Below are 19535 nucleotides of genomic sequence, written 5' to 3' on the forward strand. Positions count from 1 at the left end.
GGCTTGCAAACTATCCCGGATTACAAAGGGAAACCCAGCCATGAGCTGCCCAGTGACGCGAGCCTACCAGATGAGCTAAATACCTTCTATACTTGCTTCGAGGCAAGCAACACTGAACCATGCATGAGAGCACAGGCTGTTCAAACGACTGTGATCACACAGCTGATAGCTGATGTGAGTAAGACCTTTAAACAGGTCAACATTCACAAGGTCTCAGGGCCAGACGGATTACCAGGATGTGTATTCAGCGCATGCGTTGAACAGCTGGCAAGGGTCTTCACTGACATGTTCAACCTCTCCCTGACCCAGTCTGTAACACCTACATGTTTCAAGCAGACCATCATAGTCCCTCTGCCAAAGAACGCCAAGGTAACCTGCCTAAATGGCTAACGCCCCGTAGCACTCACATCTGTAGCCATGAAATGCTTTGAAAGCCTGGTCTGCAACTGGATTCTGGACTTCCTGATGGGCCGTCCCCAGGTGTTGAGGGTAGGCCCCAACACATCCGCCACGCTGACCCTCAACACAGGGGCCCCTCAGGAGTGTGTGCTTAGTCCCCTCCTGTACTCCCTGTTCACCCACTACTATAGCAATAAAATGCAAATGAATTACTTAAAAAACATACAATGTGATTTTCTGGATTTTTGTTTTAGATTCCGTCTCTCACAGTTGAAGTGTAACTATGATAAAAATTAGACCTCTACATGCTTTGTAAGTAGGAAAACCTGCAAAATCGGCAGTGTATCAAATACTTGTTCTCCCCACTGTAGCCTTGTTATTGTTATTTTGTATTACTACATTTTTTGTGTTATTACATAAAGCCGGAAAGAACTTTTGGATATCAGAGCGGCGGTAACTCACCAGCATTACGACCAGGAATACAACTTTCCTAAATTGGATCCTTTGTTCATTCACCCTAGGGCAATTTAACTTATTCCAGAGGCTACTCCAAAACACTGCCGGCGTAGAAGAGGTATTCAGACTGGACTTCTAGTCCGTTCTCGAGGCGTGCACACCATCCGCTGCATCCGAGTATGTTACTCGCTAATGTACAGTCCATGGATAATAATGTAGACGAGCTCAGGACGAGGATCTCCTTCCCGAGAGATATCAGGAATTGTAACAGTCTGTTTCACGGAAACATGGCTTTCTCGGGATATACCGTCCCTGTCCATACAGCCATCTGGATTCTCAGTACATCGTGCAGACAAGAATGAAGAACTCTCTGAGAAGAACAAAGGTGGGGATGTATGTTTCATGACTAACTATTCATTGTGTGATTGTGAAAGCATACAGAAACTCAAGTCCTTTTGTTCACCCGACCTAGAATACCCCTCAATCAAATACCAATGGTATTACCTCCCAAGAGAATTCTCTTCGTTTATATTCACAGCCGTGTATATTCCCCCTCAAGCCGATACCACGATGGCCCTTGGGGAGGGGGCGCTTTTTTTTGATGACACCTCGGGTTAGAACAGCCCACCCTCTACCCAGTAAGAATGTGTGTTTTCTGTTGCATTCTTGACATAAATGATAATGGGATTCGGGTAGGGGAGAGAGAAAAAAAACATGGGATAATTATATATGGGGCCCATTCTGCATGGAGAGCTCTCAGCTCTGTTTTGTAAGCGGTATGCTCTTATCTATTAGGTTTTGGGATTTTGGACACACCCTCTGCTGTGCAATAGACAGTTTACTTTGAGTTAAGTCGGGTCTATCTCTCCCCCTCTCTTTTCTCCCAATTGTAGTGGATATCAAGTGATCTGAAGCAGTGCTCACAATTAGTTCTACACTTCTGTTTTCTATTAGTTTACCATTCTAAACACGGCGAAAAGGGAACAATATCAAATAAGGAACATGACATTCTCTCGCCCCCTCGGCTCGCAGGCCTGCTCCTTCCCATGGCAAGCAACAGAGAGCTGGGGATTGCCCAGCTAGTGGTGCTTTCCATCCGCTGGTGCTGGATCAAGGTGAGCGCTTTTCTCCACACAGCTGTCCATTTTTGCTCAGTTTTAATACACACAATCTTAGTTACAACACCCCTCTCCTTATCGCTCTCACACAAACACGTTGTAATTATGCAGTACAAAGAAATGTGCGCTCGTAACAATAGTCTGTTCTTAGGCGCGTGAGTTAAGTATGAGTTTCACGTATGGGGAAGCTTACAATGTATCCGACCATTTCTACCGATCTGCATGACATTTATGATTTTAATATGCACACTTTCGTGAAACGGTTTCATTTTAATAACAACATTTTCGTTACTCAAAATCATTGTCACGTGGTTAATAACACAAATGATACAAATCTGAAAGTTAAAATTCCACTAATGCAAGAGCACCAGCCTCTGCCATTTAGATACACTGATTCACCGTGAGCCATTGGCGGCTAAATAAAAATAGAGATGGCCTAGGCAAATGTAGCAGTAGGCCTACAACTTCCATTGTCAACTAAGTAAAAATACATAAAGAAGACATATGTCAAGATGAAAATGCAGGTTCTTTCATTTCTTTATAGATACTCTGCAGGCCTGCCTCCCTTTCTTTCTGTCTTACTGGGTTCAGCACCAGTGATTATATATATATATGAAGGTCTGGCCCTATGCTGTTGCTTGCGAACTTGCCACATTGTATCAACTAGCCTATTCTGGGCCCTCAGAGTAACCTGCTTCAGTGAGCTCTGGACAGACAGCTGTTTTTGCACATCCACTGGATGTATGGGATCCTCGGAGCATGACATTTTCAAATACTGTGAGGAAATTTCATCATTCACAACTGATTTTTTTTTTTAAATGACTGCCTATGTTGACTTACTGTGTGAGGTGAAGATAATTTTGACATGCTCAGATTATTAGTTGTGGTGAGTTAAAAGGCTAATTGATCATTAGAAAACCATTTTGCAAGTTTGTTAGCACAGCTGAAAAGTGTTGTTCTGATTAAAGAAGCAATAAAACTGGCCTTCTTTGGAGTAGTTGAGTATCTGGAGCATCAGCATTTGTGGGTTTGATTACAGGCTCAAAATGTCCAGAAACAAAGAAGTTTCTTTTGAAACGCGTCAGTCTATTCTTGTTCTGAGAAATGAAGGCTATTCCATGTGAGAAATTGCCAAGAAACTGAAGATCTCGTACAACGCTATGTACTACTCCCTTCACAGAACAGCGCAAACTGGCTCTAACCAGAGTAGAAAGAGGATCGGGAGGCCCCGGTGCACAACTGAGCAAGAGGACAAGTACATTAGAGTGTCTAGTTTGAGAAACAGACACCTCACAAGTCATCAACTGGCAGCTTCATTAAATAGTACCCGCAAAACACCAGTCTCAATGTCATCATTGGAAGAGGCGACTCCGGGATGCTGGCCTCTCTTTGTCACACACACCCCTCCCCTTCTTCTCTTAACATTTCAAATTATACTGCAGACACAATAACTTCACACATATTTTTAGATGCATTGCTTTTCACCCAACAGCCACATCTCAAAAACCACAAATTGAGGGCTTCCCAACTAGGCATGGAAGCCTACACGTTTGTGATTTCAATCGCAGCTTTAAAAGGAGCTAATGATCCTCTGCGGCTAAATCATGCTCTCTGGTAAAGTATTTGCAGACAGGCTTAATTATATAATTTGGCAAATGTATTTCAATTCACTTTAAGCTGCAGTGAATACTCTTATTGAATATTGTCCTATGCTTAGGCTACTCATTACATTTGGAATTGTATTTTGTTAGCCTGCTTTTATAATGTTTTTTTCTACCCCACACACAGCACCCCCTACTCAAAACATCTTCCTCCAGCTATTCACCCCCCAGTAAATGTCGAACTGTCCCTTATAACATCACAGCTGAATTGAATTTAAAACCTTCGACAAAGTAATGCAACATAGCATAGCGAGCCTGAATCGAATGAGAAACGTCCACTCATTACTGTACTCTTTTAGCCATTAACGGTTACGAAGTTAAATGGGCGCGCTTTGACAGTAAAATTGACAAATGTGTAGTGGAATGTTGTGACCTGACTCTACCTCCTTCAGCTGGTCGAGTTCCTGCCGAACGGTCTCGAACTCAGTCTCCAACTCATCATACCGCTGTTTGAGCAGTTGCTTCTCTTCGAGCACCGCAAGCCCGTATTCCGCCGCCTGGATCTTCTCATGAGTCGTCTCGCTCAACTCCCGGGATAGGCGTTCTAATTCCGCCCGAAACCACTGCGGCCCGGCCTCTGGAACCAGAGTCGCCTCTGGATATTCCTGTTCCTCCACAGACATCTTGGCCAGCACTTGAAGGACAACAGAAAAGCATATACAAATAAATCAGTGCCTTCTGTATTTGAACTGCATGGCTGTGTTGGGTCCTCAACTTTTTGATGTGAACAAAAAGTTCAGCGGATACCGTTATCAGATAGTATTTTCAGCTCGCTCCATAGCCCCGGTACCTATCTTCCACCAGCTAGCCTACTTCATGCCACTAGAGAGGAAACTAAGTTGAGATCATCGATTATGAGGAATACAGTTTCAGGTCTACAGTTGTGCGCCGTGGGAGATGTAGTTTTAGGGCCATTATGTTGGGAAGAAGGACTACGCCCATGGAGAGAAATAGTAATGGCGTCTTTTTGTAGGCACTAACTGAAGAAGGGGTAGCTGCAACTCGATATGGCGACCGGAGTTTGGGCGAGTAAGTGTTTTGAAAGGAGTGGGTGTATGGAAAGCGACTCAGCTAATTGGACAGATTTGCTGCCACTCAACACTGTTTTGCGTGGCTGATTGGGCTGCACTATGAGTTGATAGTAACACTGATTCTGCCTCCTTTAGGCAAGACCAAAAAATGGCGTTCCCCTGCAAAACTAGAATAGTTCCAGTAAGCAAAATGACGTCTAAAGGACGTATTTTCCAGAAGTTGGGTTCAATTTAGGTTCTTAATGAAAGATGAAAATGTATTTTCTGTATGTTTAAAATACATATTTCCAGGAAATTGAAAATGCATATTTTCCGGATGTTGAAAAATATGTATTTTCCGGAAGTTGAAATCAGGTTAATTTTCGGTTCTGAATGAAAGGAGCAGGGAGCCTATTGGTTAGCGCGTTGGAATTGTTACCGAAAGGTTGCACTTATTGTAAGTGTAGGGGTGTTAACCCTCGTGTCCTTGCTAAATTCCCAATCTGGCCCTCGAACCATCATGGTCACCTAATCAACACAAGTGTAAAGGGATAAAGAATATGTACATAAAGATATATGAATGAGTGATGGTACAGAGCGGCATAGGCAAGATGCAGTAGATGGTATCGAGTACAGTATATACATATGAGATGAGTAATATAGGGTATGTAAACAAAGTGGCATAGTTTAAAGATAGACGCATCCCAATGTCAACCGGGAGTATGGGCAAAGATTTGTATAACTAAACCAAGATAGACCACAGCCTAACATTTCAAACGGGAACAAATTAGTCATAGAGGGCAGAACAAGCATGGAGGCGGGCAGAGCCAAGCACAAGCTAGCGAGATCCTATTGGCGTGTTCGAGCATATATTTGCATATTTAAATTTAGGGAACACCTACTCTGTGAGGTGCGCGTGTACAATAAGTAAATTATCCTTCACACTCCTTCTAAACAACGCATTTTTTACAACTTTGGCAAAGGGTAAAGTCTACAAAACCTAGTCCACTACAGATTATAGTTTTGGGAACCGAACATGTATCAAGGTGACATCTAGATCGTTATCAATATTAGTTCATTCTTGTGTATGCTGCAATCCTACTTTAAATAAAATAATGCAAGAAAAAAAAAATGGTCACGTATCTAATGCAGGCGACACGACCATGATACCCAGTAGCAGACGGCAGACCAGAGCGCAGGTCCACGGTTTAAAAGCTATGCATGTTCTTTCCACCGTCTGCAATGGCCGAGCAGAAATCAGGTAATTATTCTTGTGCTTCGCTGAGCAGCAAGTAGCTGTTGTAAAGGAAGTTGTCAAAGAAGGGAATTTGTGTTTATACAGGACGTCCCGCTCTCACCTACGTCAACCAATCATATCAATAAAGGAGCTACATTTGGAAGCCAAATGTAGCTCCTTTATTGATATGATTGGTTGACGGTAGGTGAGAGCGGGACGTCCTGTATAAACACAAATTCCCAATTGCGTTTCATCATCCATACGGCGCCTCGAACCACATTTTCGGATCAAGCATAAATTGGCTCATAATTTGCTCTAAATGTGCCATAGTTTGTTGGACAAAGCCTTTATGAAAGTGAATGGCGTTTTTCTAAGGTTTTTGAATAAATGCTGAAAACAGGGTTTATGGTAAACACAGGTTTAGGATATTTTATACGTTTCGTTCTATGAGATAATCTTCATCAGCCAATGTCACTTTTTGTGATTTTTATTTATTTATTCATGTAATAAGAAAAAACATAAAGGCTTCATAATTCATAAAGGTCATGTTAACTGACTGCTATTATCTCATATAACAAAACGTATAAGCGTCCTAAACCTGTGTTAACCTCAAGCCTTATTTGTTGCATTTAATACCAAACCCTATTCCTTCCCCATTGATTTTTCCCATCCGGATGACTGAACAACCAGAGGTAACTTATTTCCGGGTTTTAGGACTACAAACTGGCGACCTCTATTGTTTGACAAATGGTAATTCAGGAGTTGATGCGTTGGCAGCGCTCTGTCTATGGAAAAAAACTGTGGGAAACCCTACAGTCAATGAGGGCGTTAGCCCACCAAGGCCGGGATATTTAGCTAGCTAGTTAAAAATGTTATTAACTAGCTAGCTAACTAAATATAAATGAATTTGTAGATATATCTGCAAGTATGGTTGCATATAGTTCTCATGAATTAGGGTTGGGCGTTGAAGGACCACTTGTCACATTGTCCAAGGTGTGCTGTGTTCAAAACAACTGGAAACTCGGAAGTGGGAAATCTCCGACTTCAGTGTGTTCAAGACAACTGGAAACTCAGAAAAAACGAGCTCTGACTGGGAAAATACGTTTTGAACTGTCATCATACTCAAAATTACAAGTCGGGAACTCTGGCCTCTTACTAGAGCTCCAACCTGAAGATCACTGGTCAGGATTTGACCTTGTTCTTTTTTTCAGATTTCCCAGTTGTACTGAACACACAAAAAATCCAGAGAATGCCAGACTTTGATGACAAAGTTTGATTTAAAAAAAAAATCCCACAGGAAGGACCTTCCTGTAGAAGTCAGCACAGCACCAACAACGGTGAGTCCAAATATGTCTTGTATCCTGCTGCATAAATTATGTAATATGCCAGGGAGATATGTATGCTGTAGCTAAGAAAGTACACTGCAAAATTTGAAATCTAAGTAAAATTAAATATCTTAAATCAAAGCTTGTTTTTTTGTCTGACAAGATATTTCTTCTTACCAGCCAGTTTTTATGTTGGAGCATTTCACTTGTTTCAAACTTTTTTTGTCCTTAATTGTCTTAATAAGATAATATAATTTGTTACTGAGATTGTATTACTGGTTCTGAGTGACTCAATGCTCGAAACTAGAATTGCCAGAATTCTAAAGCTGTTTGATCTACACTGACAAGTACAAAACTGCTTTGTCAAAGTCACAATTTCTTATTTCAAGCATCTTATCCTTTTCATCTCTTCACATATTAAGAACAGATAATGACCAACTGGAATTCACTGTTTTATTGTCAATCTTACCCACAGCAATCATGTAGACCAAATACAGTACAGAACAAAGTCAGTACACTTTTCATATCTGGGGAACATATTGAGTCATTTGAACTGTTGTACAATTCTATTACATCCCCAAGATGGTATTTGACTAGTACATACGTTTGGCTCTTGTTGCTAATTGTATAATAAGAGTTCAAATCAATCAGCTTTTCAGCATCCACTAACTCAAGTGGTCTGTGCAACTTTATAAGCCATGACGTTTCTATCAAAGCGTATAGTTTGAAATGGTTGATATTCCAAACAAGAAATAGAATCAACAAGAAATATGTTTTTGACCAGTCCAAATTCTGGCATATTACAATTCAGTACTTTGGCAAAGATCATAGACTTCTGAGTTATGTATTTATTAGAATTTATTACAAGCCATTTGACTGATACAGCATTCTTTACTTCATTGAAACCTAGGAAGACCCTCAATTTTCCATGTAAATATTGTAGATCTTTAACCTCAGGTCCCATCTCCCTTTCATTTGAAACAATTGGGTGCATTGAACTGTCATCATTTTGGCAGCTTTCATATATTTGGTTCTGATTGATCAAAGACTGGAAAATCTTTTTTAAATTGAGCTTGGAAGCCCATTGTTTAAAGAAACAATGTTTAGACTCAAACCGCATACACGTATGTCTAACCATTGGACACAATGACTTTATCTGTAATGGCAAATGTATCATATAATGCTGTTTAGGTGTAACATTGCGGTCTGGAAAAAGCTCCTTCTATAATGCTTCAAATTATTTTCAATGAGTAACTTCAACCTAGACACAGTCGCAATGGAAAGAACAGGTGCAAATACTATCTGTACAACCTCTATTAGCTCAATTATCAGTCATATATGCATTGACTTCCAAACTTTCCAAAACAAATGGCAATATCCTTAGCAGGACAAGCATTTCCCCAGATGACTGTTTTAATTTATCATCACTTGACGTTAATGTACTAACAGAAATTGGGGATGGCCGATCTCTAACATCTAGAGGGGAATAAGGGAAACCAAGAATAACAGAATTCACTTGAGTCCCGATCAATCTGTCCTGACACAACAAGATGATTCAAAACACATTTCATTTCCAATGGGAAATCCAGAATTATATGCATAATGTCTTGTGGAGTTTGTTGTATGATATCAAAGACTGGGAATTCAACTAACTTGCTCCTTCTATTGATCCCATATGTTGTTCTCAGGCTGTTGCAAAGCAAGTCCGTCTGTGCCTTTTCTATTTCATCGCACTGTCTGACATGCTTCTACAATGTCCTTTTTGTATATGCATCCTCATTGAAGAGTGACTGCATGTCTATCAAAAGAACACTCACAGTGTCTGCACTTACTGTAGGCAAAGCCCACACCCTCTTTGAACCCTGCTAGTTCATGTTGTGCCAGGGTGTCTCCACAGAGAGACCATGACACCATATATCGTTTTCTCTCCGTTAATAGTTTGCATTTTAACCCCACTGTACAATGTATCCATGTCTTCCTTGATTCTATTCAATATTACACCAATATCTACACCAGATTGACGGAGGTCTTCTGATCTAGCCATGGCAGGTAGCCTGATAGCAGCCAGTTTAGTCCTGTATTTTGGATTTATATTTCCTAGGGTGTGGTACACCATTAACAACTTGTTTTTTTGATGCAAAGGATCCTAGTGGATTACAGATCTATATTTCATCCGTGTACAGAACAATCTGCAATGCCTTTGGTTTCTCTGAAAATAAGGGATGTGATTTTAGAAGAGCACCATCAACAATGTCACAAAAAAAACTTTCCCTGCACACCTGGGGTCCCTTTTCATCCATAGACAAAATCCTTGGGTGTGATAAGAACTGTTCTAGACTTTTGACTAATGGTACATCATGAAATCATTTGTCTTTGATGAAAATGTATTTTGATCCTCCACATTTCATCCTGCATATGGTTCCAGCAATTGGAATTTCCTCTGCGTCCAAACAGCTAAACTGCTTCTTAATAAAACTGTCCTGTCTAAATGTTGTTGCAACGCCAGCAAAAGGGTACATTAAATTGTCAAATATATCCATTACATCTTTTTCAAGTTGACCTGATGTGCTTCCTGAATGCTTCTCTAGCACTGCCTCCATCTGCTTCCTGAGGTTGTCCAATAGTGATGATTGATACTGCTGTACCCCAGTAACAATGAGCTCCATGTTGGTTAATGCCCCTTTGCCCTTCATCTGAGTCAGATGTATGGAGTTGCTGATCAGTGATGCTGGAGTTAGCTTGAAGCTGATCGGGTTGAATGTTGTCCTGTGTACCACACATCAAAGAAGCAGAATATTATTTGAAATTGTATTTAGTTTCACCAATAAAGCCATTTGTGTTTTGTTCCTATTTATCATTGATTATTTTCACATTAACCCAGCTTTAGCCATAAGAGTTATGATAGATAAAATTATCGAATAGCCTATGGACAGTATGACTTTGGTCCATGTATCGTCCGTTCATTAAATAATTTAAAAAAAATCCAGAACAAAAAATGCTAGCTAGCTAGCTAGCTACTTACTTGTTCCGGTGGTACTTGGCTTTCCTCCGATGGCTGTTCATCTGGTCGGTGCCTTCAAGTAGGTGTTGAAGGTGGTTTCTCTTTACATGATGATAGAAGGAATTGTACACTATATTCCTCAGTGCATCCGTCAATACCACAGAGTAGCAGAAATCAGGGCTGCGACTGTGCGAATGAAAAAGTGATACAAACGCAGCAGATAACGCACCGCCAAAGCATCTTGAACTTTACTTTAAGCAAACGCAAGTAAAACATTCCCTTTCGATGAAAAGGGCAGAAAAAAATGAAAATGATGTTCACAAGTATTCATAATACGACCAAGTAATTTGATTGGAGTAGACTATAACAGCACCGGGACTTTTAACTATACATGTATCACTCCGCTTTACAGGCGTTCTAATAACCTTTAATTACATCAACGATCGTTATATCTTAAATTGTAAAAAAAAACTTTGCACCTCAAAGATGAACATATTTCCACAAATAACATTTGAGTTAAATTATGAATGGTCGTCAGGAGAGGACGGTAACGTGTAGACCTACACAAAGTAGCAAGCTAGTGTGTTGGAAAATGTTTATGTGGTGCTTGGCAACAGTCCAGTCCCAGTCCAGTTGTGGAACTATGTGTCCCAGTCCAGTTGTGGAACTATGTGTGTTGGTGGAGCCAAAGAAATGATTAAATAAATAAATCATAATCTGTTGTCGCTTATCACTGATAACTAATAAATGGCGCTTGTAGAATTGTTGTATAAAAGCAATATCACACTCGAGGTTGTGCTGTTATACTGAATATTATTGTCTTCGGCCTCGTACCAACGACCGAATCACAGCCGTGCTGATATTCAGCACTCCCTCTCGTGTGATCTGACGTACATTCATCACATTATCTAGCTAAATAAGGGAGGCCTACAAATAAAAAGTCAAAGACGGTCCAAATCTTTGAGTCATCTAACAACACCATGAATGAAGACGGAATGGATATAATGTTCATTTATTTATACCCGTCTACCTTTCTCCTTAGCAAGCTAACGTTAGCTAACGTTCATTTGAATTCGAAAGTTGACAAAGTTATCATGCTAATTTTAACTAGGTAACATTGACTGTTAACACTTAATAACTGCACGAACGGCCATTCGTTGAAAAAACTTGAACTTTGGTTAGATTGAGAGTGCTTTATTGCCAGAAATAGTGTTAATGAGGTGTAAATGTTCCCTAATGACTGACACCGTCGATTATTTAGCTTCGCTGTCTTTGGTGCCCTTTCTATTGACAATAGAGAGTAAATGGAACGGCGCCAAAGACAGCGAAGCTAAATTATCGATGTGTCAGTCATTGTTTACAATCTTAGCTAGGCAAGCAAAGATTAACTAAGATTTTCATTATGGGAGACAATTTAGCGTTAACTTTAGTTTCATTAGCTTGCACTATCTTTTGGTTTAAAGTTATTGACATCAACGTTAATGATATACTGGTAGTCTAATTTTGTTAGCTAACATTAGCTAGCTTGGTAAATCATTCCTGCATTAACTGGAAAGGGAAGACAGTATGCTAATGTCTCATAACCTATATCAACCTGACACTTTGGTGTCTATAAACTATGATTTAGTTAATTACTTAACTATTTACCATGTGGTTAAATGTGTTTTTCAGCTGCTAATATAAGCACAGACATGCTGCCCAGCCTCTCTAAGGAGGATTTACGTATCTCATGGTGCGTTATGCCTTTCACCTGGCATATCTTAAGTGCATTGTGACACTCCTCTCTGTGCTGCAGACAGAAGTCCTCTCGGACGCCATACATGACTTCTTCATATAAAAAGGCTAATAAAATACTTCAAATGGTAGGCTAACCTGAGTCTCTATCTCTCTCTTTGGTGATTTAAAGAAGAGTAAAGTTAAGGCCTCAACATCTTGCTGAATATATCTGAACTATTTTCTATCTGAATTTCTGTCGGTGTCCATTTTGAAAGTGCTGAACGCATAGGCCTATCTCGTCGCAGCTCGTTTGCTTGCACTTGCTTATACTTAGACCTAACTGTTAATGATATAAGAATAAACATTATGAATTTACTGAACATAAATGTAACAATGTATGTGTATGGTTCAATAGTCAAAACTACATTTGGAAGTTCGTTCTTATTGAAGGAGAATGTGGTTCTTATTGACTTACACAAATCCATAAGGAGTCAGTAGAAACCACATTTGTTTAAGCAAGTCTGACATATCAGTTAGGGTTTTTAAAAAGACACTAAATGAAGCTGAATGAACTATTTCGCTGCCAGACAAGGCTCCGCTGAGAGCCAGGTGTAGCAGTGGTAAGGATTCACTCCATGGTGCTGAAAGGAAAGCTCCGCTGTTGAGATAGCTTTATGTAGGCCCCAACAGTTTGTTGGCACCGTTTGTTACCGTTGCAATTAATGGTATTGTTTGGTGTTGTGTTATGTAGTGGCTTTGCTGGCATGCATTTTTTTTTTAAAGTCATTTTGTTGGCCCCACCAAGATTTCCATGCTAAAATCGCCACTGACCATGGCACAGTTACAGAATGTTCTCACTGAGGTGCATCTTATTGGCTCAATGTTTTTCCCATACAAACCACAGCAACTGTTTTGCTCGACGAATGCATCTGTTGTGCATAACTAATCATATGACCCGTGAAGTTAGTTAGACATGTCAGTCCCTTTCAGATCATCCCTCAACACAGTTTTAGGATATCCTATATGTTTTGTTCAATAAATAATCATCTTCATCAGCTAACGTCACTTTTTGTCAGTGGTTTAAAATAATGAAGTAAAAATACTTTAAAGTACTAATTAAGTCGTTTTTGGGGGTATCTGTACTTTACTATTTGTTTTTTTGACAACTTTTACTTTTACTTTACTACATTCCTTAAGAAAATATTATACCTTTTACTCAATACATTTTTCTTGACACCCAAAAGTAGTCATTACATTTTGAAAGTCTTAGCAGGACAGGAAAATAGACCAATTCACACACTTATCAACAGAACATCCCTGTTCATCCCTACTGCCTCTCATCTGGCGGACTCACTAAACACACATGCTTTGTTTGTAAATGATATCTGGGTGTTGAAGTGTGCCTCTGGCTATCAGTAAATACATAAAAAAAAATAAAAAAAATGGTGCATCTGGTTTGCTTATAAGCAATTTGAAATGACTTTTACCTTGACTTTTGATTCTTAAGTATATTTTAGTAATTACATTCACTTTTGATTACTTAAGTATATTTTAAACCAAATACTTTTAGACTTTTCCTCAAGTAGAGTTTTACTGGGTGACTTTTACTTTTACTTGAGTCATTTTCTATTAAAGTATCTTTACTTTTACTCAAGTATGACAAATGTGTATTTTTTCCACCACTGCTTTTTTTTAAAGTTTTGAAGCATTTATGTAATCAAAACAAATACATAAAGCACTTAAAGGCTTCATAATTCATAAAGGTCATGTTAACTGACATATTATATTATAGAACAAAATGTATACGAGCTCATAAGCCTGTGTTAACCCCATAGGAATGGCTGAACGAACCAGAGGTAACTAATTTCTAAGACTACAAGGCAGAGTTCTATCGGGGCACAGTCTATGGAAAACATTGATTCTTTAACAAGACTGCCATCTAGGGATTTGAAAACAGTACTGCAATAAAGTTGAAGTGTCATTATTACAAATGCAAAATGAACCAAGCCTGGTGTAAGCAAAATTATCTGTGTCAAGAAACATGATGTTTATGTGGATACATTGCATTCGCATCACAGACATTAAGCCTGAGTTAATTCATGTATGTCGGTTTCTCTCTCTCTATAATATAATCCCCCATCCTTCTATCTTCTCTCGCTCTCCCTCCCTCCTTACTAATTTTTTTTTATTTAACCTTTATTTAAGGGGCCAAGACAAATGCCCTGCTGGGCGTTGGTACCCAGGCGCTAATGTGTTTCTCTCCTCATTGAATGAATGCTGTCAATGGATGAATGCGTGATGGAAACTGATAATTGTGCACATTGTGGGAATAGTTACATGTCCCCCTCTGTAATGGGGTGCAAGATGACCGAGTTGATAAATACCGTGTTGATGCCAGATAAAGTCATTCATGTTTCCTACTATCTCTGGTGTCCGTGTCCCCTCACTTCAGAACTTTAACATGGTGTCAGAAGTGGTCAACCACCACCATGCTTGCTGTCCTCTCCACTGGAGGCAGGACCCAGAGACCCTCATCCCAAGACCGACACCAGAGGGCCCTTGGCAAAAGTTAGGGGCTGACATTTTTACCTTGACAACTACACCTGCAACTTGTTGTCTTTGACTAATTCTCTAGATTCATGGAGGTGGCAAAAATGACCTTACGCCATCTAGAGCAGAGGGTGGAGAGGATGAAGTCACGATTTGCTCGTAGCGGGTCCCTCTTCATCTAATCTCAGACAATGGCCCCAGATTACCTTTGAGACTTTAAAAACATCTGCAGACACCTTGGGATTCACACACCCAACCTCAAACATGTTGTTCCCCAAAAGCAATGGTGCAGCCGAACAAGCTATACAGACTGTCAAACAGCTCCCCAGACCCCGACCATGTGCTATTAGCATACAGATCAACCCCCCTCTCCAATGGACTGAGCCCAGCAGAGTTGTTGCAAGGCAGGAAACTGAGTACCATTAATACTCTGCCCTCAATGCTGACAGGGTGGCCAGACCTCTCTGAGTTTACAGACAGACAATCTAAGCTCAGCCAAAATAAACACTTTGACAGCTGACATCGAGGAAAGGCCTTCAGCTCTCTTCACCCAGGAGCTATAGTATGGATGCAGGACTCCCGGGACCAAGGCATAGTACAAGAACACACCACGCTCCATCCTAGTAAACACTCATAGCCAGACATTCAGGAGAAACCACCGTTATTTCACCCTGGCCCAACCAGAAACTGTGCCACAGAGCCCTCCATTACCTCTCCACAACCTTCCCCCTCTCGACAGTACCCTGTGAGTACTAGGTTCCACCCACTTACCTTAGGGAGATGTGGGTGTAGTTACATGTCCCCCTCCTTAAGGGGGTGCAAGGTGACCGTGTTGATAAATATTTATTTTATTTTATTTCACCATTATTTAACCAGGTAGGCTAGTTGAGAACAAGTTCTCATTTGCAACTGCGACCTGGCCAAGATAAAGCATAGCAGTGTGAACAGACACATGGAGTAAACAATAAACAAGTCAATAACATAGTAGAAAAAAAATAATCTATGTACATTGTGTGCAAAAGGCATGAGGAGGTAGGCAATAAATAGGCCATAGGAGTGAATAATTACAATTTAGCAGATAAACACTGGAGTGATAAATGATCAGATGAACATGTGCAGGTAGAGATACTGGTGTGCAAAAGAGCAGAAAAGTAAATCAAATAAAAACAGTATGGGGATGAGGTAGGTAAATTGGGTGGGCTACATAACGATGGACTACGTACAGCTGCAGCGATCGGTTAGCTGCTCAGATTGCAGATGTGTAAAGTTGGTGGGGGAGATAAAAGTCTCCAACTTCAGAGATTTTTGCAATTCGTTCCAGTCGCAGTTAGCAGAGAACTGGAAGGAAAAGCGGCCAAATGAGGTGTTGGCTTTAGGGATGATCAGTGAGATACAACTGCTGGAGCGCGTGCTACGTGATAAACTGCATCCAGTTTGCTGAGTAGAGTATTGGAAGCTGTTTTGTAGATTACATCGCCGAAGTCGAGGATCGGTAGGATAGTCAGTTTTACTAGGGTAAAGTTTTGGCGTGAGTGAAGGAGGCTTTGTTGCGAAATAGAAAGCCGACTCTAGATTTGATTTTGGATTGGAGATGTTTGATATGAGTCTGGAAGGAGAGTTTGCAGTCTAGCCAGACACCTAGGTACTTATAGATGTCCACATATTCTAGGTCGGAACCATCCAGGGTGGTGATGCTAGTCGGGCATGCGGGTGCAGGCAGCGAACGGTTGAAAAGCATGCATTTGGTTTTACTAGCGTTTAAGAGCAGTTGGAGAACACGGAAGGAGTGTTGTATGGCATTGAAGCTCGTTTGGAGGTTAGATAGCACAGTGTCCAAGGAAGGGCCAGAAGTATACAGAATGGTGTTGTCTGCGTAGAGGTGGATCAGGGAATCGCCCGCAGCAAGAGCAACATCATTGATATATACAGAGAAAAGAGTCGGCCCGAGAATTGAACCTTGTGGTACCCCCATAGAGACTGCCAGAGGACCGGACAACATGCCCTCCAATTTGACACACTGAACTCTGTCTGCAAAGTAGTTGGTGAACCAGGCAAGGTAGTCATTAGAAAAACCAAGGCTACTGAGTCTGCCGATAAGAATATGGTGATTGACAGAGTCGAAAGCCTTGGCCAGGTCGATGAAGACGGCTGCACAGTACTGTCTTTTATCGATGGCGGTTATGATATCGTTTAGTACCTTGAGCGTGGCTGAGGTGCACCCGTGACCGGCTCGGAAACCGGATTGCACAGCGGAGAAGGTACGGTGGGATTCGAGATGGTCAGTGATCTGTTTGTTGACTTGGCTTTCAAAGACCTTAGATAGGCAGGGCAGGATGGATATAGGTCTGTAACAGTTTGGGTCCAGGGTGTCTCCCCCTTTGAAGAGGGGGATGACCGCGGCAGCTTTCCAATCCTTGGGGTTTCAGAAATAGAGGGTCCAGATTGTCAAGCCCAGCTGATTTGTATGGGGCCAGGTTTTGCAGCTCTTTTAGAACATCTGCTATCTGGATTTGGGTAAAGGAGAAGCTGTTGGCCGAGGTTGGAGTAGCCAGGAGGAAGGCATGGCCAGACGTTGAGAATTGCTTGTTGAAGTTTTAGATTATCACGGATTTATCGGTGGTGACCGTGTTACCTAGCCTCAGTGCAGTGGGCAGCTGGGAGGAGGTGCTCTTGCTCCATGGACTTTACAGTGTCCCAGAAGTTTTACAGGATGCAAATTTCTGCTTGAAAAAGCTGGCCTTTTCTTTCCTGACTGACTGCGTGTATTGGTTCCTGACTTCCCTGAACAGTTGCATATCGCGGGGACTATTCGATGCTATTACAGTCCTCCACAGGATGTTTTTATGCTGGTCGAGGGCAGTCAGGTCTGTAGTGAACCAAGGGCTATATCTGTTCTTAGTTCTGCATTTTTTGAACGGAGCATGCTTGTCTAAGATGGTGAGGAAGTTACTTTTAAAGAATGACCAGGCATCCTCAACTGACGGGATGAGGTCAATATCCTTCCAGGATACCCGGGCCAGGTCGATTGGAAAGGCCTGCTCGCAGAAGTTTTTTAGGGAGCGTTTGACAGTGATGAGGGGTGGTCGTTTGACCGCGGACCCGTAGCGGATACAGGCAATGAGGCAGTCATCGCTGAGATCCTGATTGAAGACAGCAGAGGTGTATTTGGAGGGCAAGTTGGTCAGGATGATGTCAATTAGGGTGCCCATGTTTACAGATTTAGGGTTGTACCTGGTGGGCTCCTTGATGATTTGTGTGAGATTGAGGGCATCTAGCTTACATTGTAGGACTGCCGGGGTGTTAAGCATATCCCAGTTTAGTTCACCTAACAGAACAAACTCTGAAGCTAGATGGGGGGCGATCAAGTCACAGATGGTGTCCAGGGTACAGCTGGTAGCTGAGGGGGTTCGGTAGCAGGCGGCAACAGTGAGAGACTTATTTCTGAACAGATTCATTTTTAAAATTAGAAGTTCGAACTGTTTGGGCATAGACCTGGAAAGTATGACAGAACTTTGCAGGCTATCTCTGCAGTAGATTTCAACTCCTCCCCCTTTGGCAGTTCTATCTTAACAGAAAGTGTTATAGTTGAGTATGGAAATCTCAGAATTTTTGGTGGCCTTCTTAAGCCAGGATTCAGGCACGGCAAGGACATCAGGGTTGGCAGAGTATGCTAAAGTAGTGAGTAAAACAAACTTAGGGAGGAGGCTTCTGATGTTGACATGCATGAAACCAAGGCTTTTTCGATCACAGAAGTCAACAAATGAGGGTGCCTGGGGACATGCAGGGCCTGGGTTTACCTCCACATCACCCTAGGAACAGAGGAGAAGTAGGATGAGGGTGCTGCTAAAGGCTATCAAAACTGGTCACCTAGAGCATTGGGGACAAGGAATAAAAGGAGCAGATTCATGGGCGTGGTAGAATATATTCAGGGCATAGTGTGCAGACAGGGGTATGGTGGGGTGCGGGTACTGCGGAGGTAAGCCCAGGCACTGGGTGATGATAAGAGAGGCTGTATCTCTGGACATGCTGGTTATAATGGGTGAGGTCACCGCATGTGTGGGAGGTGGGACAAAGGAGGAAACAGAGGTCTGAGGAGTGGAACTAGGGGCTCCATTGTAAACTAAAACAATGATAACTAACCTGAACAACAGTATACAAGGCATATTGATATTTGAGAGAGACATACAGCAAGGCATAAAGTAATCGCAGGTCTTGATTGGGAGAGCTTGCTAAAACAACAGGTGAGACAACAGCAGCTAGTCAGCTAACACAACAACAGCAGGTAAAATGGCAATGACTAGGCAGAGAGGGTCGGATTAGTTACACATAGAGCCTGAGTTCGCGGCTAGGGCCGACAGATAAAACATAAATAAACAGAATGGAGTATCGTGATTAATGGACAGTCCAGCAGGCATCAGCTATGTAGCCAAGTGATCATAGTGTCCAGGGGGCAGCAGTAGATGGAACAGGGGAGCTCCACTACGCTAGCACGCGGGCGACACAGCGTTTAAAGTTAGTAGCCCGGGGGTGGTAGGGAGGGCGGTTGAAGGCACAGCTGATGGAGTATTCGTCGGCAGACCAGTCGTGGTGGTGCAGCGGGAGGCCGTGTCGACAGAGAATCCAAGCCAGATGGTGAAAGAGGTATTGTAGAATTTAGTTTGCTAGCAGGAAGATGTGCCTGGCTCACGGCTAACTGGTGCTAGCTTCGTGGCAGTGGCGTTAGCCAAGGTCCAGAGTTTACAGCAAGGATCCGGTGGAGTATTGGGCTCTAGCCGTGTATGAGTGGGGTTCGGGTGAACAGCTGAGTAGGCCGGGAGGTGGGCCTCAGGGATAGCTTCGGTACTGGGTGCAAGCTAGCTGTGAAGATCAGAAGTAGTGGTCCAGGGATTACGGCAGGAATCCAGCGTTGTTGTGGAGAGACATGCGATACTGGTAGACTGGCGAGTATTATCCAGGCTAAAAACAGGGCTGGCTGTGCAGAAGGTAAAAGCCGCTAGCAGTGGCTAACAATGACTAAACAGCTTGTAGCTAATTAGCTGGTTAGCTTCTGGAGGTTCTTGAA

At 41.8% G+C, this 19535-nt stretch overlaps 1 protein-coding gene across 2 annotated transcripts in view; it reads right to left on the reverse strand.

The window, feature by feature from the left end:
• The window catches only part of LOC139370796 (protein bicaudal D homolog 2-like), a 48396-nt gene extending 43953 nt beyond the window's left edge, over positions 1 to 4443 (reverse strand). For both annotated transcript variants that reach the window (XM_071110568.1, XM_071110567.1), the window contains exon 1: positions 4018 to 4443. In XM_071110568.1, the coding sequence (XP_070966669.1) occupies positions 4018 to 4257 (240 nt within the window). In that variant the 5' untranslated portion in view covers positions 4258 to 4443. The remainder of the gene's footprint in view (positions 1 to 4017) is intronic.
• Positions 4444 to 19535: the final 15092 nt, after the last annotated feature.

The sequence above is a fragment of the Oncorhynchus clarkii genome, chromosome 17 (genome assembly GCF_045791955.1).
Source record: "Oncorhynchus clarkii lewisi isolate Uvic-CL-2024 chromosome 17, UVic_Ocla_1.0, whole genome shotgun sequence".
Taxonomy (NCBI): Eukaryota; Metazoa; Chordata; class Actinopteri; order Salmoniformes; family Salmonidae; genus Oncorhynchus; species Oncorhynchus clarkii.